Here is a 21,773-nt window from a genome sequence, read left to right as displayed (position 1 = left end):
ACTGATGCCAGTCACGAGGGTCTTGGGGCTGTTCTGTACCAGGAACAGGGAAACGGATTGAGGCCAGTGGCGTTTGTCAGTCGGAGCTTGTCGCCATCTGAAAGAAACTATCCCACTCACAAGCTGGAGTTCTTGGCATTGAAATGGGCAGTGGTAGACAAGTTGAGTGACTACCTATACGGGGCCCAGTTTGAAGTGAGAACTGATAACAACCCCCTCACTTATATCCTGACTTCGGCGAAGCTGGACGCTACTGGGCACCGGTGGGTAGCAGCCTTGTCTGCCTATGAGTTCAGCCTGAAGTACCGCCCGGGGAGTCGGAACATCGATGCAGATGCCCTGTCTCGTCGGGCGCACGACGAGTCGGGCACGGCCGAGGAGTGGAAGAGTGTCCCTGCCCAGGGAGTAAAGGCCATGTGTCAAGTTGGGAGCGACGGGGAAGTAGGAGCACAGATGGGAACGGATCGGGCAGTAGATCAACTGGGGGCTGACGGTGATGCGCTGCCCACTGGTTACTGTAATGTGACTGCTCTGAGGAACCGGCAGCTGCCGGAGTTGAGTCACCAGGAAGTACAGGCGGCTCAGCGTGATGACCCAAGCCTTGGCACTATCTGGTACGCGGTTAGCCAGGGTGATATGGGGCAGGTGGAGAAGGCGAAACATGCCTCCGTTCCTCTACTACTGAAGGAGTGGCCCCGGTTGAAGCTGAAGAACCACGTCCTGTACCGAGTCACTTCGCCTCCGGACCACCCCCGGCGCTGGCAGCTGGTCATGCCCGAGAAGTATCGAAAGGCTGTGCTTCAGGCTCTACATGATGATTCCGGGCACTTAGGGGTAGAGAAGACCTATGGATTAGTCAAGGACCGGTTTTACTGGCCCCGGATGAGGGGGGAGGTGGAAGAATACTGTAAGACCTGTAGCCGTTGCGTCAGGAGGAAGACCTTGCCTGCGCAGGCGGCTCCGTTATCCCACTTGCAGAGTGCAGGACCCATGGACCTGGTGTGTATGGATTTCCTGTCTATTGAGCCGGACACCAGCAATACCGCGAATGTTTTGGTCCTCACGGATCACTACACTAGATATGCGCAGGCTTTTCCTACTAAGGATCAGAAAGCGACTACAGTGGCGAAGGTGTTATGGGAGAAGTACTTTGTTCATTATGGCCTTCCCCGGCGGATCCACAGTGATCAGGGACGGGACTTCGAGAGCAGGCTTATCCATGAATTGCTGGATATGCTTGGGGTTGAAAAGTCCAGAACCACCCCCTATCACCCTCAGGGTGATCCTCAGCCCGAGAGGTTTAACCGGACCCTGCTGGACATGCTCGGCACCTTGGAGATTGGACGGAAGAGTAAGTGGAGTCAGCACATCGCCCATTTGGTTCATTGTTACAATTGTACTCGCAATGATGCTACGGGGTACTCGCCCTACTATCTGATGTTCGGACGGGAAGCGAGGTTGCCCATTGATCTGTGTTTTGGGACTGAAGCGGGGGAAATACCTTCGAAGCCATGTCTGAAGTACGTGTCCGATATGAGGAGAGAGTTGAAAAGGGCGTACGAGTTGGCTGAGGCGGCAGCCACCAAGCAGAACCAGCGGAATAAAAGGAGGTATGATCAGAAGGTAAAGTTCGTCCAGCTATTGCCGGGAGACCGAGTCCTCATCCGGAATTTAGGACTACAGGGTAAGCACAAGTTGGCGGACCGTTGGGCAGCCACCCCATATGTGGTGGAGAGTCAGATGCCGAATCTCCCGGTTTACCGGGTGAGACCTGAGGGCGGGCAGGGGCCTGTCAAGGTACTCCATCGGAACCACCTGTTGCCTCTGGGTCGAGAGGTGAAGATGGACCTAGAGTCCGAATGGGAGTTTACTCCTAGTACGAGGACTCTGCGAGGGCGCGGGGCGCGGGAAGAGGCCGCTGCGAAGAAAACGGGGCCGGTCCCCACCTCGAGAAGGGATACGTCATCGGAAGATGATGATTCGGACGTGTGGTACCTGCTTCCGTTCGCTGATTCCCCGGTGCCAGGAGAAGAGACTCTTGGCCCTTCCATCACTGAGTCAGGGGGACCGAGGGAGGGTGTTGCAGAGCCGCCTGTATTACAGCCGGCATTGGGGGAGGAGAGGGTGGAGGCAGAACCCGAGCCAGAGGGCTCACCGGGGCAGAGGGATCCCGGTGAAGGGGAAGGTCCGACAGATCGGCTCGAGGGGTCACCTGGGGTGTCTGAACAGGGAGAGTCCACAGAGGAAGTACAGGGGCCTCAGAGGAGTAGGCATCCCCCGGAAAGACTCACTTATATAGCGCCGGGAGAGCAGGGTGTAATCTCTACTGCCCTGCAAAGTTATGTCACTGCTTTATGCACCTGGGTTGGGTTTTGTGTTTTACAAGGAGTACTAGTGAATTCTGTTAACGTCATGAGGGCATGACTTTTTTGAGGTGGGGGGAGAGTGTACGGGGTCTTTCTTTTGTTACATTTAAAATGGCGATTTTTGTTATGTTAATCTGTGGAATGCGGCTTTGTTGTGTTTTAACGCTGCAGAGAGTTTGCGCTAGCAGTTTATTGTGGTTTAGAGGGTGATAAGAGGGTGCTATTAGCCAATGGGTGGTTATGTATCGTTTTGTTTTCGGATGCCATGCTGTATGATATGACTGTGGACTGAGTTTTGGCGGGGAGTCGGGAGGAGAGACGAGGAGGACGGCGGACGTGCGGAGAGGCTCCGGTCGATCACTTCGGGTGGTCCCGAGCCGTGGGTCGACGGAATTCGGGTGGTCGTCTGACGTCGAACTTGAGCTCCAACGGTAGCGCGCGAAGAACTTGGACTTTGAATAAGTGTTGGCGCCTTTTTTTTTCATTACTTTCCTCTCTGTATCACATGTATATTAATGCCCTAGAATTAGTAATATCTATAAAGTGTATGTGTTAAAATTTACTGGGTGTGCTGGCTGATGATTGATGTTTGTGATTGATTCGGGCGACGATTGACCCTGAGGGGACTGCTGAAGCAGGTGCTGGGCGGGATTTCCCCTAGACATACACGAGCCAAAATAACGGAACGTTACATATACATATAAAAAATGGAAAAGATTATATGTGTGAAAAAAGTACGATATTTGTGAATTCCTTATCCAAATAAAAATAAAATTAAAAAAAAACATCATTTTCGTCAACTTCCACAAGCCAAACTCACTTTGTCCTTACTTCATTCACCACGATCGAAACGCTTAATTATGTCTAGTTTTACGCTAAGTGTAACAACCTTATGAGCTCTTTTAGGCTTTTCCGATACCTTAGAACTCATCTTGCCAACGGCTGCTCCTCACAAGCACGTGTTTAAGCAATGTCGGCGAGAATGCAGTTCCGGGGGAGGAGCTTGGCTGCTCGGGGCGCGCACTGCCTTTTATTGCTCGCTGCCTTTTTTTGCGCGCTGCTTTTCTCATAACAGTGAAAACACCTTCTGTTAGCGAAAACAGGTTACTAATGTAGGTCTTTCATGACAGTGAGGTTTCGTAAAGCGAACGTTCGAAAAGCGGGGGACACCTGTGTCCTCTGGTTCTAGACTCCCCCACTATAGGAAACATCCTCTCTACATCCACTCTATCTCGGCCTTTCAACATTTGACACATTTCAATGAGATCTTCCCTCCCCCGCCATTCTATTAAACTCCAGTGAGTACAGTGATAGGATTTTGGTTATTTATCTGTGTCCATTGAAACAAATAGTGAAATGCCTCATTTGTGTTAACAACCAACACATCCAAAGGTTGTGCTGGGGAAACCCACAAGTATCACCTTACATTCTGATGCCAACGCAAACAGCAACAAAACAACAACAGCAAAACAGACCCCTTTCCTCACCCAGCCACTCTCTCACTCTCTTGGACTCATAGACTTGCAGACTCATAGAAATGACTGCTGACTCACAGACATGTGGGTTGAATTTACATTTAAAGTGTTGAGTAAAGAGAACAGGTAATATTTTATAATGTAAAAATAAATTTGTTACCTGGAGATAAGGAATATTCAACAACACACAGAAAATGCTGGATGGTCTCAGCGAGTCAGGCAGCATCTACTGAGGGGAACACATGCTGCCTCAAACCTGCAGGAGCTGCTGGAAGGATGTTCAGTGACGTCCAGCTGCCTTCGGGGCTCCACTCCGGATTTTCCATCTGGGTTTACTCCTGCAGCGTTCGTCTCTCTCGAAGCTGCCCACAATGCAGTGGAACTGTTTACCCATAGCTGGGGATATGGTTTATGAGCACCAGGATGTGTCCACACACCAGTGGGCCTGCGTGCTACGTGTGCAGGGGTCAGACCTCCTCCCCACCCTCTGTAGTTCAGCCTAAGTCTAAGCGGTGTTCAGTTGCCATGCATCGCCAATGAAGAGGCACGACTTGAGGCCTGCTGTTGGAAAGGCCTTACACATTCAGCTGTCCTTTCATGAGACTGCCAGCGGGCGGTGGAAGCTGAAAGTGAGAGTGACAAGCACTACCCACTGCACTACCACTCTCGATGTATCACAACAACCATTTGACACACACTATACTCGAACTTTCAATACTCAGTAGGTTTCAATGAGACCCCCCGCCATCATTCTTCTAATCTCCAGGGAGTACAGGTCCAGAGACTTCAAAAACTCCTCATACTTTAACCCTTTTGTTCCCGGATTCATGCTAGTGAACCTCCTCTGGATCCTCTCCAATTGCAGAAAATCCCTCAAAGGCACACACGAAATGGTGGAGGTCAGGCTGCAACTATGGAGGGGAATAGATTTTGGGCAGAGACCCTTCATCAGGACTGAATAATAACTCTGTAGAATGAGATCATCCCAAAGAGGTGCCTCTGCCTGTTGGATTTGGATCAGCTTCATTTAACACATTACACATAAACATACAGTGGAATGTCTTGCTTGCGTTAACAGTGAACACAACCCAAAGACGTGCTGGCAGCAGCCTGCAAGTGTTGTCACACTTTCCGTCACCTGGGTCCAGGCTGCAGTGAGAGGCCAGGCACAGACCTGGGGCAACGGGATGATGGGTCCATTGAGTATTGGGCTGCATGTAACACTGCGGGAAGACTCTTCCTGGTCTTGGGAGCATGGCGAGGGGTGTGTCAGAGGGAAAAGGGGATACCCCAGTTACTGAGACTGAAGTATGTTGAACACCATTTCCTGCAACACCATTTATTGTCAATTATTTAATGACAAAGGACCTCTTTTGGTGGACAAACTGCACAATCAACCCCCTCGCTCTCCCCATCCTCCCCTTCCACTTTGCTCTCTCTCCCCCCTCTCTTCTCTCCCTTCACTCGTCCTGTCTTTCTCCCCCTATCTCCTAGTGTCACTCTTCTCTCTCTCTCTCCGTCTCTCACTTTCCTTCTCTCCCTCTGTTTCTCTCCTTCACTATCTCTCCCTGTCTCTCACACTCCCCTTCTCTCTCTCCCCCTCTGTTTCTCTCCCTCACTCTCACTCTGTCTCTCACAGTCCCCTTCTCTCTCTTTCTCTCTCCCCCTCTCTGTTTCTCTCCCTTCCTTTCTCTCCCTCTGTCTCTGTCTCTCACACTCTCTTTCTTTCTCTCTCCTGTAGGAAAAAGTTGAGTATATCTTTCTGATAATATTCACGATAGAAGCAATTCTTAAAATTATCGTGTATGGATTCCTCTTTCACCCGGATGCCTACCTACGGAATTTCTGGAACATCTTGGACTTTGTCATTGTGTTTGTTGGGTAAGAACTTGTATTGATCAATTTCCACCATCACATTACAATGGATCGGGACACAGAGACTTCCTCCCCAGGGGTTTAACAACCGCATCCACCATCACATTACAATGGATCAGGACACAGAGACTTCCTCCCCGGGGGTTTAACGACTACACCCACCATTACATTACAATGGATCGGGACACAGAGACTTTCTCCCCAGCGGTTTAACGACTGCACCCACCATCACGTTACAATGGATTGGGACACAGAGGGGCCACTATATCTTGGCTCAATTAAGCAGCTGACCCAACTAGCTGAAGTTTCATGGAAAGAGTTAAAAAGATATAAAAGAGAAAAAACTATCATTTAACTGGGGAACAAATTATCCATTTAAATGAAATAGAGAACAAATTAGAACACTACACTAGAGTCATAGAATCATAAGTAAGTACAGCACAGAAACAGGCCCTTTGGCCCATCTAGTCCATGCTTAAACTATTAAAGCTGCCTACTCCTATTGACCTGTACTGGGACACAACCCTTCGTATCCCTACTATCTGTGTACCTATCCAAACTTCTCTTAAACGTTGAAATTGAACTCCTATGCACCACTTTTGCTGCCAGCTCGTTCCACATTCTCACCACCCTCTGAGTGAAGAAGCTTCCCCTCATGCTCCCCTCAGACTTCTCACCTCTCACCCTTGAGCTATGACCTCTAGTTGTAGTCCCATTCAACCGCAGTAGAAAAAGCCTGCTAGTGTTTACCCTACCTACCCCTCATAATTTTGTATACCTCTATCAAATATCCTCTGAATCAAAGGTTTCAAAGGTACATTTAATATCAGGGAAATGTATACAATATACAGCCTGAAATTCTTTTTCTTCGGAACCACCCACGAAAACAGGGGAGTGTTCCCAAAGAATGAATGACAGTTAAATGTTAGAACCCCAAAGCCCTAACCTCAACTCCCCCTCGCACATGTAAGTAGCAGCAAAGCAAAAAAAAAAGCATCGGAACCCACAACTGAGCACTCAAGCGTGCAGCAAAGACACAGACTTGCAGTGCCCCAAAGACTACTCATTTACCCGGTATTTGACATACCACAGGCTCTCTCTCTCTCTCTCTCTCTCTCTCTAATAAGGGAGAAAGAGATGTCTCCATTTCACAGTGAGGGAGGAGACCTAACAAACAGCTCGCTGGTTTACGATAATAAAAGTCAGTTGTGTCACTTTTTCAGAGCTCTGTGCCCAAAGAACTTGGGTCTCTAGGCACACAGCCAGCAGCCAGATAGCTGCTTTTGATCTTCCATCTCCCACGACACACCAAACTCCTGCAGAGATACCGACTTTTGGTCCACCCGTCTCCAGAGCCACGAGATCCCGAAACTCCAAAGGCGAGCCAATATCCTAGGCTACATCCTTGGCATATTGAATAACGGCCAGTCATGAAACCCTGAGAGCGGGTCCTATTCCCACAAAGAACAGAAGCCGGCATGTAACTCCAGGTCAGGGTCTCCAAAAGAACCCTGAAAGGGAAAAATAGAGATGTTAAAGATGGAAATAGAGCTGTTTCCGTAGTTGCAAGCAAAGGAGTCACATTAGGTGCCATTTTCCCCTTCTAAGCTTCTACATTCAAAGGAATAAAATCCTAACCTATTCTAACTTTCCTTATAACTCAGGTCCTCCAGACCTGGCAACATCCTTGCAAATTTTTTCTGTACTCTTTCAATCTTGTTTACATCCTTCCTGTCAGTAGGTGACCAAAACCGCACACAATACTCCAAATTAGGCCTCACCAACTTCTTATACAACCTCAAATTAACATCCCATCTCCTGTACTTAATAGATTGATTTATGAAGGCCAATGTGCCAGAAGCTTTCTTTACGACCCTATCTACCTGTGATGCCACTTTCAATGAATCATGGACCCAGATCCCTTTGTTCTACCGCACTCCTCAGTGCCCTACTGTTCACTATGTCAGACCTACCCTGGTTGGTCCTACCAAAGTGCAACACCTCACATTTAAATGCATTGAATTCCATCGACCATTTCTCAGCCCATTTTTCCGGCTGATGCAGATCACTCTGCAAGCCATGATAGCCTTCCTCACTGTCCAATACACCCATAGTCTTGGTGTCGTCTGCAAATCTGCTGATCATGTTAACCACATTATCATCCAGATTATTGATATAGATGACAAACAACAAAGTACCCAGCACCAGTTCCTGCGGCACACTAGTCACAGGCCTCTAGTCAGAGAGGCAACCACCTACTACCATCCTCTGGCTTCTCCCATAAAGCCAATGTCTAATCCAGTTTACTACCTCATCTTGAATGCCTAGTGACTAAACTGTCTTGACCAGCTTCCCATAGGGGACTTTGTCAAATTCCATGTCCATGTGGACAACATCCACTGCTTTGCCTTCATCAACTTCCCTGGTAACTTCCTTGAAAAACTCTATAGGATTGGTTAAACACGACTTAACACGCACGAAGCCATATCCGGTCCGTTATCTTCCAAAAACTTTCCCACAACTGATGTCAGACTCACTGGCCTATAATTTCCTGGTTTCTGTTTAGAGCCTTTTTAAAGCGGTGGAACAACATTGCTGATTGTCCAATCATCTGGTACCTTTCTTGTTGCTAAGGATGATTTAAATATCTCTGCTAGGGACCCTGCAACTTGCCTCCCATGGTGTCCGTGGGAACACCTTGTCAGGGCCTGGGGATTTGTCCATCCTGATCTGCCTCAGGGTAGCAAACACCTCCTCCTCTGTAATCTATACAGTATCTATGAAGTTGATGCTGCTTTGCCTCACTCCTATAGACTCTGTATCAGTTTCCCAAGTAAGTACAGATGCAAAGGATACATTTAAGATCTTCCCCATCTATTTTGGCTCCACACATGAATTACCATTCTGATCTTCCAGAGGACCAATTTTGCCCCTTGCAATCCTTTTGCTCTTAACATATCTGTAGAATCCCTGAGGATTCTCCTTCACCTTGTCTGCTAGGGCAACTTCATACCTTCTTTTAGAACATAGAACATAGAATAGTACAGCACAGTACAGGCCCTTCGGCCCACAATATTGTGCCGACCCTCAAACCCTGCCACCCATATAAGCCCCCACCTTAAATTCCTCCATATACCTGTCTAGTAGTCTCTTAAACTTCACTAGTGTATCTGCCTCCACCACTGACTCAGGCAGTGCATTCCACGCACCAACCACTCTCTGAGTAAAAAACCTCCTCTAATATCCCCCTTGAACTTCCCACCCCTTACCTTAAAGCCATGTCCTCTTGTATTGAGCAGTGGTGCCCTGGGGAAGAGGCGCTGGCTATCCACTCTATCTATTCCTCTTATTATCTTGTACACCCCTCTATCATGTCTCGTCTCATCATCCTTCTCTCCAAAGAGTAAAGCCCTAGCTCCCTTAATCTCTGATCATAATGCATACTCTCTAAACCAGGCAGCATCCTGGTAAATCTCCTCTGTACCCTTTCCAATGCTTCCACATCCTTCCTATAGTGAGGCGACCAGAACTGGACACAGTGTGGCCTAACCAGAGTTTTATAGAGCTGCATCATTACATCGTGACTCTTAAACTCTATCCCTCGACTTATGAAAGCTAACACCCCCATAAGCTTTCTTAACTACTCTATCCACCTGTGAGGCAACTTTCAGGGATCTGTGGACATGTACTCCCCAGATCCCTCTGCTCCTCCACACTACCAAGTATCCTGCTATTTACTTTGTACTCTGCCTTGGAGTTTGTCCTTCCAAAGTGTACCACCTCACACTTCTCCGGAATGAACTCCATCTGCCACTTCTCAGCCCACTTCTGCATCCTATCAATGTCTCTCTGCAATCTTTGACAATCCTCTACACTATCTACACCACCACCAACCTTTGTGTCATCTGCAAACTTGCCAACCCACCCTTCTACCCCCACATCCAGGTCATTAATAAAAATCACGAAAAGTAGAGGTCCCAAAACAGATCCTTGTGGGACACCACTAGTCACAATCCTCCAATCTGAATGTACTCCCTCCACCACGACCCTCTGCCTTCTGCAGAGAAGTCCTCCTGATTTATTTCTTGTTTTTCCTTGTATTTCCTATATTCCATACACACCTCATTTGTTCCTACTTGCCCACACCTGCTATGCACCTCCTTTTTTCTCTTAACCAGGTCCTCAATATCTCTTGAAAACCAAGTTTCCCTACACTTGTTATCCTTGCCTTTTATTCTGCCAGGCATGTACAAGCTTTGTACTCTCAAAATTTTGCTTTTAAAGGTCTCCTACTTACCAAGTACACCTTTGCTGGAAAACAGCCTGTCCCAATCTACACTGACCAGATCATTACTGAAACCAACAAAATTGGCCTTTCTCCAATTTAGAATCTCAAGCTTACGGACCAGACCTATCTTTTTCCATGTTTACTTTGAAACTAATGGCATCATGATCATTACATACAAAGATCTAGGCCGTACCCTCCAAATATCCAGACCTGCCTCTCAGTTTTTTTGCACTACCTTACTTTCCATTTTTCTATTTTCTATTTATGATTTATAATTTAATTTTTTAATATTTACTATCAATTTGTAATCCAGGGAGCGGGAAACACAGAATCAAATATCGCTGTGATGATTGTACGTTCTAGTATCAACCGTTTGGCGACAATGAAGTATAAAGTATAAAGAGTTCCCCTACAAAAAACCTCTGTCACCTGTCCTGTCTCATTCCCTAACAGATCAAATATCATACAATCTCTCGTTGTGACATCCCCATACTGATGAAGGAAACTTTCCTGAACACATTTGACAAACTCTATCCCATCTAATCCTTTTACAGTATGGAATTCCCAGTCAATATGTGGGAAGTTAAAATCACCTACTATAGCAATCTTATGTTTCTCGTCCTTTTACAGTTATCGGATTCCCAGTTAATGTGTGGAAAGTTAAAATCACCGACTGTAACAACCTTACATTTCTTGAACAGTCCAGAAATCTCTTCACAAATTTGTTCCTCCAAATCCCTCGGACTGCTGGGTGGTCTGTAATATAGCCCCATTAACATGGTCTTACCTTTCTTATTTCTCAGTTCCACCATAATGCCACACTAGTTGATTTCTCAGGTCTGTCCTGTCTGAGCACTGCTGTGACTAGTAACACCACCTTTAATCCCTCCCACTCTATCACGTCTAAAACAACAGAACCCCAGAATACTGAGCTGCCAGTCCTGCCCCTCCTGCAATCCAGTCTCACTAATGGCTACAACGTTATAATTCCAGGTGTCAATCCATGCCCTGAGCTCATTCACCTTTCTTACGATACTTCTTGCATTGAAATATACACAGCTCAGGACACTAGTCACACCATGCCCGACCTTGTGATTTCTGACTTGAAGGTCTTACAACATCTGCCTCCACAACCTCTCCACTAACTGTTCTGGCACTCTAGTTCCCATCCCCCTGTAACTAGTGTAAACCCCACACTGCAGTATTAACAAACCTTTCCAGTAGGATATTAGTCCCCCTCCAGTTCAGATGCAAACTGTCCCTTTGGTACAGGTCCCACCTTTCATGGCTGAGAGCTCAATGATCCAAAAATCTTATGCCCTCCCTTCTACACCAAACTCTTTAACCCTGTGTTAAGCCATAATCTTCCTAGTTCTGGCTCCTCTGGCACATGGTACAGGTAGCAATTCTGAGATCACAACCTTGGAGGTCCTGCCCTTTAACGTAGCGCCTAACTCCCTGAACTCCCCATGCAGAATCTCGTCTCTCATCCTACCCCTGTCATTGGTACCCACATGGACCACGACTGCTGGCTGTTCACCTTCCCACTCAAGAATGCTGAGCACTCAATCTGAGGACTCGATCCCTGACACCTGTGAGGCAACATTCCATCTGGGAGTCTCGTTCTCGCCCACAGAACCTCTTGTCTGTTTCCCTAACTAACGAATCCCCTATCCCCACAGCGTGCCTCTTCTCCCCCTTTCCCTTCTGAGTCACAGAGCCAGACTCAGTGCCAGAGACCTGACTGCTGTGACTTTCCTCTGTTATGTCATCTCCCCCGACAATATCCAAAGTGATATACCTGTTGTTGGGGGGGATGGCCACAGTGGTTCTCTGCACTGGCTGTCTAACCTCTTTCCCCTTCCTAACTGTCCCCCCAATTTCCTGTGACCTGCACCCTGGGTGTAATTACCTGTCTATATGTCCTACCTATCACCCCTTCAGCCTCCTGAATGATCCAGAGTTCATCCAGTTTCAGTTCCAACTCCCTAACGCAGATTGTAGAAGCTGCAGCTAGATGCACTTCTCACAGGTACAGTTGTCAGGGACACTGGAGGTCTCCATGCCTTCCCACATCCCACAACAGGAGCATTTCATTATCCTGCTGGCATCTCTACTGTCCTAACTAAGCAGATGTTGCATCATCAATGGTTCCCATTTTTGGATCATTGGGCTCTGGCCGTCCCAGGGGAGGTTCCGGAGGATTGGAGGGTTGCAGATGTTGTTCCCTTATTCAAGAAAGGGAGTAGAGATAGCCCAGGAAATTATAGACCAGTGAGTCTTACTTCAGTGGTTGGTAAGCTGATGGAAAAGATCTTGAAAGGCAGGATTTATGAACATTTGGAGAGGTATAATATGATTAGGAATAGTCATCAGGGCTTTGTGAAAGGCAGGTTGTGGCTTATGAGCCTGATTGAATTTTTTGAGGATGTGACTAAACACATTGATGACGGAAGAGCAGTAGATGTAGTGTATATGGATTTCAGCAAGGCATTTGACAAGGTACCCCATGCAAGGCTTATTGAGAAAGTAAGGAGGCATGGGATCCAAGGGGATCTTGCTTTGTGGATCCAGAATTGGCTTGCTCACAGAAGGCAAAGTGTGGTTGTAGATGGGTCATATACTGCATGGAGGTCGGTCACCAGTGGTGTGCCTTGGGGATCTGTTCTGGGACCCCTTCTCTGGGGAGGAAGTGCAGGGATAGGTTAGTAAATTTGCTGATGACACAAAGGTTGGGGGTGTTGTGGATAGTGTGGAGGGCTGTCAGAGGATATGGCGGGACATTGATAGGATGCAAAACTGGGCTGAGAAGTGGCAAATGGAGTTCAACCCAGGTAAGTGTGAGGTGGTTCATTTTAGTACGTCAAATTTTATTGCAGAATATAGTATTGATGGTAAGACTCTTGGCAGTGTAGAGGATCAGAGACCATAGGACACTCAAAGCTACCATGCAGGTTGACTCTGTGGTTAAGAAAGCATACGGAGCATTGGCCTTCATCAATCGTGGGATTGAGTTTAGGAGCCCAGAGGTAATGTTGCAGCTGTGTAGGTGGTGTTGTGGATGATGAGGTAGGTTTTCAAAACTTGCAGAGATTTAGGACATTTAGAAGAGTGGGCTGAAAGATGGCAGATGGAGTTTAATGCAGAAAAATGTGAGGTGCTACGTTTTGGTAGAACTAATCAAAATAGGACATACATGGTAAATGGTAGGGCATTGAAGAATGCTGTAGAACAGAGGGATCTAGGAATAATGGTGCATAGTTCCCTGAAGATGGAATCTCATGTGGATGGGGTGGTGAAGAAAGCTTTTGGTTTGCTGGCCTTTATTAATCACGGCATTGAGTATAGGAGTTGGGATGTATAAGGCATTGGTAAGGCCAAATCTGGAGTATTGTGTACAGTTCCGGTCACTGAATTACAGGAAAGATGTCAATAAAATTGAGAGAGTACAGAGGAGGTTTAAAATGTTGCCTGGATTTCATCTCCTAAGTTACAGGGAAAGGTTGAACAAGTTAGGTCTTTATTCTTTGGAGCATAGAAGGTTGAGGGGGGACTTGATAGAGGTTTTAAAATTATGAGGGGGATTGATAGAGTCGACGTGGTTAGACTTTTTCCATTGAGAGTGGGGAAGATTCAAACAAGAGGACATGGGTTGAGAGCTAGAGGACAAAAGTTTAGGGGTAACATGAGGGGGAACTTCTTTACTCAGAGAGTGGTAGCTGTGTGGAATGAGCTTCCAGCAGAAGTGGTTGAGGCAGGTTCTATGTTGTCATTTAAAGTTAAATTGGATAGATATATGGACAGGAAAGGAATGGAGGGTTATGGGCTGAGTGCAGGTCGGTGGGACTAGGATAGGGTAAGAGTTCGGCACGGACTAGAAGGGCCAAGATGGCCTGTTTCCGTGCTGTAATTGTTATATGGTTATATGGTATAGGACCCTGGTCAGACCCCATTTGGAATACTGTGCTCAGTTCTGGTCGCCTCACTACAGGAAGGATGTGGAATCTATGGAAAGGGTGCAGAAGAGATTTACAAGGATGTTGCCTGGATTGGGGAGCACGAACTTGGCCTTTTCTCCTTGGAGCGACTGAGGATGAGAAGTGACCTGATAGAGGTGTATAAGATGATGAGAGGCATTGATCACGTGGATAGTCAGAAGCTTTTTCCCAGGGCTGAAATGGCTAGCATGAGAGAGCACAGTTTTAAGGTGCTTGGAAATAGGTACCAAGGGGATGTCAGGGGTAAGTTTTTTATGCAGAGAGTGGTGATAGCGTGGAATGGGCTGCCAGCAATGGTGGTGGAGGCGGATACAATAGGGTGTTTTAAGAGACTCCTGGATAGGTACATGAAGCTTAGAAAAATAGAGGGCAATGGGTAACCCTAGGTAATTTCTAAGGTAAGAACATGTTTGGCACAGCTTTGTGGGCCGAAGGTCCTGTATTGTGCTGTAGGTTTTCTATGTTCTATGTAAAGAAGGAAAGAAACAAAACTTTACCTCAAGCTTTTTTTCTTTTGCTTTCTCTGACTGAAGCCTCAAAGAGCTAAAGCCTCAAGATCATCACTCTAGCTCTGTCCATTCCAACGATGGCTGCTGTGCTTGTCCCTGCCTTCTTTTTATTTGGTCTTGCTAATCAATCCCAAAACTGCAATTGGTCACTGGTCAGAGCTCAAGTAAGCTGCCACGATCTGGCACTGATTTTTTCTGCTCGCGCAATGAACCTGAGTGAAATCACAAACTTCTGATGTCTGGATTGGTTGCTGATCAATGCTCAAAAAGCCTCTCCTCCTCCTCCATGAAATATAATTGCATGGGATCTGTTTTCTTTTGGAGATTCAGTGTCACAGAGTCATACAGTAAAGAGAGAGGTCATTGGGTCTGTAGCATTTGATGCCTGAGCTATTGAAGAGATAAATAGAAGAGTTTATGCAGTTGCTAGAAATCACACACAAAATGATTGAGGAACTCAGTATGTCAGGGAGCACCTGGGGAAATGAATAAACAGTCAATATTTCCAGTCGAGATCCTTCATCGGGTCTGGAAAGGAAGGGGGAAGAAGTAGTAAGGAGAAAAGTAAAAGTAGCAGGCCGACAAATCCAGGGCAAACATCAAAAAGGGCCACTTTTCAACATAATTGTATAAGGGCTAAGAGAGTTGTAAAAGAGCGCCTGAAGGCTTTGTGTGTCAATGCAAGGAGCATTCGTAACAAGGTGGATGAATTGAAAGTGCAGATTGTTATTAATGATTATGATATAGTTGGGATCACAGAGACATGGCTCCAGGGTGACCAAGGATGGGAGCTCAACGTTCAGGGATATTCAATATTCAGGAGGGATAGACATGAAAGAAAAGGAGGTGGGGTGGCGTTGCTGGTTAAAGATGAGATTAACGTAATAGAAAGGAAGGACATAAGCCGGGAAGATGTGGAATCGATATGGGTAGAGCTGCATAACACTAAGGGGCAGAAAACGCTGGTGGGAGTTGTGTACAGGCCACCTAACAGTAGTAGTGAGGTCGGAGATGGTATTAAACAGGAAATTAGAAATGTGTGCAATAAAGGAACAGCAGTTATAATGGGTGACTTCAATCTACATGTAGATTGGGTGAACCAAATTGGTAAAGGTGCTGAGGAAGAGGATTTCTTGGAATGTATGCGGGATGGTTTTTTGAACCAACATGTCGAGGAACCAACTAGAGAGCAGGCTATTCTAGACTGGGTTTTGAGCAATGAGGAAGGGTTAATTAGCAATCTTGTCCTGAGAGGCCCCTTGGGTAAGAGTGACCATAATATGGTGGAATTCTTCATTAAGATGGAGAGTGACATAGTTAATTCAGAAACAAAGGTTCTAAACTTAAAGAAGGGTAACTTTGAAGGTATGAGACGTGAATTAGCTAAGATAGACTGGCAAATGACACTTAAAGGATTGACGGTGGATATGCAATGGCAAGCATTTAAAGATTGTATGGATGAACTACAACAATTGTTCATCCCAGTTTGGCAAAAGAATAAATCAAGGAAGGTAGTGCACCCGTGGCTGACAAGAGAAATTAGGGATAGTATCAATTCCAAAGAAGAAGCATACAAATTAGCCAGAAAAAGTGGCTCACCTGAGGACTGGGAGTTCAGCAGAGGAGGACAAAGGGCTTAATTAGGAAGGGGAAAAAAGATTATGAGAGAAAACTGGCAGGGAACATAAAAGCTGACTGTAAAAGCTTTTATAGATATGTAAAAAGGAAAAGACTGGTAAAGACAAATGTAGGTCCCCTACAGACAGAAACAGGTGAATTGATTATGGGGAGCAAGGACATGGCAGACCAATTGAATAATTACTTTGGTTCTGTCTTCACTAAGGAGGACATAAATAATCTTCCAGAAATAGTAGGGGACAGAGGATCCAGTGAGATGGAGGAACTGAGGGAAATACATGTTAGTAGGGAAGTGGTGTTAGGTAAATTGAAGGGATTAAAGGCAGATAAATCCCCAGGGCCAGATGGTCTGCATCCCAGAGTGCTTAAGGAAGTAGCCCAAGAAATAGTGGATGCATTAGTGATAATTTTTCAAAACTCGTTAGATTCTGGACTAGTTCCTGAGGATTGGAGGGTGGCTAATGTAACCCCACTTTTTAAAAAAGGAGGGAGAGAGAAACCGGAGAATTATAGACCGGTTAGCCTAACGTTGGTGGTGGGGAAACTGCTGGAGTCAATTATCAAAGATGTGATAACATCACATTTGGAAAGCGGTGAAATCATCGGACAAAGTCAGCATGGATTTGTGAAAGGAAAATCATGTCTGACGAATCTCATAGAATTTTTTGAGGATGTAACTAGTAGAGTGGATAGGGCAGAACCAGTGGATGTGGTATATTTGGATTTTCAAAAGGCTTTTGACAAGGTCCCACACAGGAGATTAGTGTGCAAACTTAAAGCACACGGTATTGGGGGTAAGGTATTGATGTGGATAGAGAATTGGTTAGCAGACAGGAAGCAAAGAGTGGGAATAAACGGGACCTTTTCAGAATGGCAAGCAGTGACTAGTGGGGTACCGCAAGGCTCAGTGCTGGGACCCCAGTTGTTTACAATATATATTAATGGCTTGGATGAGGAAATTAAATGCAGCATCTCCAAGTTTGCGGATGACACGAAGCTGGGCGGCAGTGTTAGCTGTGAGGAGGATGCTAAGAGGATGCAGAGTGACTTGGATAGGTTGGGTGAGTGGGCAAATTCATGGCAGATGCAATTTAATGTGGATAAATGTGAAGTTATCCACTTTGGTGGCAAAAATAGGAAAACAGATTATTATCTGAATGGTGGCCGATTAGGAAAAGGGGAGGTGCAACGAGACTTGGGTGTCATTATACACCAGTCATTGAAAGTGGGCATGCAGGTACAGCAGGCGGTGAAAAAGGCGAATGGTATGCTGGCATTTATAGCGAGAGGATTTGAGTACAGGAGCAGGGAGGTACTACTGCAGTTGTACAAGGCCTTGGTGAGACCACACCTGGAGTATTGTGTGCAGTTTTGGTCCCCTAATCTGAGGAAAGACATCCTTGCAATAGAGGGAGTATAAAGAAGGTTCACCAGATTGATTCCTGGGATGGCAGGACTTTCATATGAAGAAAGACTGGATGAACTAGGCTTGTACTCGTTGGAATTTAGAAGATTGAGGGGGGATCTGATTGAAACGTATAAAATCCTAAAGGGATTGGACAGGCTAGATGCAGGAAGATTGTTCCCGATGTTGGGGAAGTCCAGAATGAGGGGTCACAGTTTGAGGATAAGGAGGAAGCCTTTTAGGACTGAGATTAGGAAAAACTTCTTCACACAGAGAATGGTGAATCTGTGGAATTCTCTGCCACAGGAAACAGTTGAGGCCAGTTCATTGGCTATACTTAAGAGGGAGTTAGATATGGCCCTTGTGGCTACGGGGATCAAGGGATATGGAGGGAAGGCTGGTGCAGGGTTGGATGATCAGCCATGATCATAATAAATGGCGATGCAGGCTCGAAGGGCCGAATGGCCTACTCCTGCACCTATTTTCTATGTTTCTATGTTTCTAAGCCGGAATAAGAATGTCGGGGGAGATGGTGGAGTACAAGCTGGCAGGTGATAGGTGAAACCAGGTGAGGGGGAAGGTGGTTGGCGGGGGGGCGGGAAGTGAGACACTGACAGGTGATAGGTGAGTCCGGGTGAGGGGGAAGGTGGGTGGGTGGGGGGGGGTGAAGTGAGACGCTGGCAGGTGACAGGTGAGACCGGGTGAGGGGGAAGGTGGGTGGGTGGCGGAGAGGCGGGGTGGTGAACTGAGACTCTGGCAGGTGATAGGTGAAACCAGGTGAGGGGGAAGGTGGGTGGGTGGGGAAGAGGGCGGGTGAAGTGAGACACTAGCAGGTGATGGGTGAAACCAGGTGAGGGGGAAGGTTGGACTGCACTTGGCGTATTGTGAGCATTTTTTGGGCCACTTATCGAAGAAAAGATGTGCTGATATTGGAGAGGGTCCAGTGGAGGATCACCAGAATGAATCCGGGAATGAAAGGGTTAACATATCTGGAGTATTTGATGGCTCTGGCTTTTGCTTGGTGGAGCTTCGGTGGAATCTCATTGAAATCTATGAATATTGAAAGGCCTAAATACGAGTAGATGTGGAGAGAATATTTCCTGTAGTGTGACACTAGGACCAAATGTGGCAGCCTCAGAATATAGGTGTTTATTTAGAACAGAGATCAGGAGGCATTTCTTCAACCAGGGGATGGTGATCTGTGGAATTCATTGCCACGGATGGCTGTGAAGGCCAAGTCATTGGTATATTTAAAGTGAAGGTTGATACATTCTTGATTAGTGAGGATGTCAAAGGTTGTGGGGAGAAGGCAGGAGAATGGGATTGAGAGGGATAATAAATCAGTCATGATGGACTGGCAGAGCAGAGTTGATGGGCTGAATGGCTGAATTCTGCTCCTATGTCTTATACCATAACAGTGCAATCTGGATTTCTTCAACTTAAATAGACAGAAGGAAGCAGTACCGATATTCAGGCTTTCAGGCCTACTTAAAGTAGTAGCACTAAGCTGTAGAAAAATATTGTGATGCTCTTGGGGGGTGGGGGTGGGGGGGGGGAATGCATGGTCGACAGCCTGTCCCCGCATTTCTAATGACCAATACTGTTTATTGTCCTCGTGTTAAAATGCTTTTTTGGGAATATGGTGAGATTTCCAGTTTATTTATTGTTATGTTTTAGTTTGGGTTATACAATTATTTGCTTGTGTATTTGTGGGTCACCCTAACTGTAACCGGGGTGTGTGATGGCCACCTCCACCCGTCTGGTGAGATAGGTGGGGTTCTTTCTCCAGGTCATGGTGCCTGGTCTGTTTTGTGTTTATCTCAATAAAACAGTTGTTGAGTTTAACGAGCTTCCTCAACTGTCATTATGGACCAAATGCTCGCCACATTGGTGTTAGGAGTGGGATGGGAGATCGACGAGGAGATTGGAGCTATGACATCAGATAGAGGGCCTTAAGACCCGGGGAGTAAGACGAGGGATCGAGCAGTACTCGGCTGGCTGCTGGCTGGCGACAGGAAGCTCCAACTGCTGGGCCAGAGATACAAGTTAGCTGCTGGCTGTGGGGTGTTGTGGGGGACATTCTGTGGGAATATTGACCGATGGCCTGTATAGGTCCGGAACGATATTCGTTCATGGTCCCTTGCAAACTCTGATAGGATGGCAGGGAGGGAGACTGATGATGACAGCAATAGCAGGAAGTGTGAGTGGGAAGAGGTGGGGAGAGGGACTAAGAACAGGAAGATGATGGGTCGGAAGAGAAAGAAAGGAGGTGGGTCTAAATTAGGTGGATCGGAAAGTGAGGGAAGAGAAGTTGAGGAGAAGGGGCCGAGGGCAAAATTGCTAAATGTAGTGGTAAGATTTGAGGGGGAAGGGGGAGTAAAGAAAATCTATCCGCTTAAGCTACCAAAAATCATTAGAGGACAAGTAGGGGAAGTGAACCATGCAAGAATTTTAGGAGATGGAAACCTGCTGATAGGATGTAAAACTGGAGAGCAGATGGAGAAAGCAGTGAAGGTGACTAATGTTGGGAAAGTCAAAGTGTCCAGGGTTGTAAGAATTGGAGCACAAAGGGTCAATTGTTGCAAGGGAGTGATATCCAGGGTTCCCCTCAGTGTTAATATGAAGGAGCTAGTGGAGAACTTGAGGGTGAGGAATAGTTCAATGAAGAGTGTGAAAAGAATGACAAGGGGAGCAGAGAAAAGGGAGACTGAAAACGTTCTGGTAGAATTTGAGGATAAGGTGCTTCCAAAGGAGTTATATTTTGGATTTCTAAGATACAGTGTAAGAGAATATATACCAAAACCTACGAGGTGTTTCAATTGCCAGGAGTTTGGGCATGTGGCCAAAGTGTGCAAAGGAAATAGAAGATGTGCAAGGTGTGGTGGGGAACATGAATACAGAAAATGTGGAGAGGGAGTGAGACCAAAGTGCTGTAATTGTGGAGGTAACCACAGTGTAGCGTACTGGGACTGTGAGGTGTTGAAAAAAGAGGTGGAGGTGCAGCAGATAAGGGTGAAGAAAAAAGTCTCGTGTGCTGAGGCAGTCAGGTTGGCAGGACAGAAGAAAATGAATGAGGGAGGGTGTAGCAAAGAGCAAGCGGCAGCTAAAGAAAGGCAAGATAAGAAGAATGCATGGATAGAGAAGAAGAAATTGGTGACCTTTATAGCAGGAGTGGTATACGCAACGTATGAGATCAAATCTAAAACTGAAAGGATTCAGATTATGGTGAAAGCTGCAGAGCGCCATTTGAGTATGATAGGATTAAAATGGGAAGAAGTAAACGATGAACTCAGGGTACAGTCAAGTCAAGAGACAGCATGTGTGTGTTGATATTACTGATAATGCTACTTCTTCAATGGAATGCAAGAAGCCTGATTGCTAATGGACAAGATTTCAAGCAGTTTATAGCGAGTTGGAGAGAAAAGCCAGATGTTGTGTGTATCCAGACCTGGTTAAAACCTAATTTAGATTTTGTTTTATGTGGTTATGAGGCAGTAAGGCGAGACAGGAGAGAGGGTGGAGGAGGAGGATGTGCAACTTATGTAAAGCAAGGTATTCCTTATAGAATACTAGGTGTAGGAAGTGAACAAGAGTATGTGGTAGTAAAAGTATGGGCTGAAAGGAAAGAGTTGGTGATTGTGAATTATTATAATCCATGCAAAAGACTAGAGTTAAACAAGCTTGAGGAGATAGAAGGGCAGAATAGTAGTAATGTTGTTTGGTGTGGTGATTTTAATGGACATAATGTATTATGTGGGAGTGACAGAACAGACATCAATGGTCGGGTAATAGAGGAGTTGCTAGATGAGAAGTATTTAGTGTGCCTAAATGATGGTAGTAGTACGAGAATTGATGTTAATACAGGTAAAGAATTTGTGCTTGATCTTACAGTAGTATCAAACTCCATTGCATCAGAGTGTGATTGCTTAGTATACCAAGAAGGAACTGTAGGGAGTGATCATTACCCAATCTGGTGCAAGATAAATATTTCTGCCTCATTGGTCACAGAGAATACAGGTGGGAAATAGATCCTTGAGAAAGCCAACTGGGAGAAATTTCTGGAAAAAAGTGATAGATATCTAAGTCAGGTCAGTGATGGAATGGACGTAGAAACACTTGACAGCATATTAAAACAAGGTATAATATCAGCTGCATTAGAATCCATTCCTAAAAGTAAAGGAAGAATAAAGAAGAGAATAATACCATGGTGGGATGATAA

The 21,773-nt window shown here is 46.1% G+C and overlaps 1 protein-coding gene across 2 annotated transcripts in view; it reads left to right on the top strand.

Moving 5' to 3' along the window:
• LOC140209887 (voltage-dependent L-type calcium channel subunit alpha-1S-like) overlaps positions 1-21,773 on the top strand; it is a 419,288-nt gene that overhangs the window by 45,320 nt on the left and 352,195 nt on the right. For both annotated transcript variants that reach the window (XM_072278518.1, XM_072278519.1), the window contains exon 3: positions 5,583-5,722. In XM_072278518.1, the coding sequence (XP_072134619.1) occupies positions 5,583-5,722 (140 nt within the window). The remainder of the gene's footprint in view (positions 1-5,582; positions 5,723-21,773) is intronic.

The sequence above is a fragment of the Mobula birostris genome, chromosome 14 (genome assembly GCF_030028105.1).
Source record: "Mobula birostris isolate sMobBir1 chromosome 14, sMobBir1.hap1, whole genome shotgun sequence".
NCBI lineage: Eukaryota > Metazoa > Chordata > Chondrichthyes > Myliobatiformes > Myliobatidae > Mobula > Mobula birostris.
The sequence above is the reverse complement of the archived record's forward strand: the minus strand, read 5'-3'. Positions and strand labels throughout refer to the sequence as shown.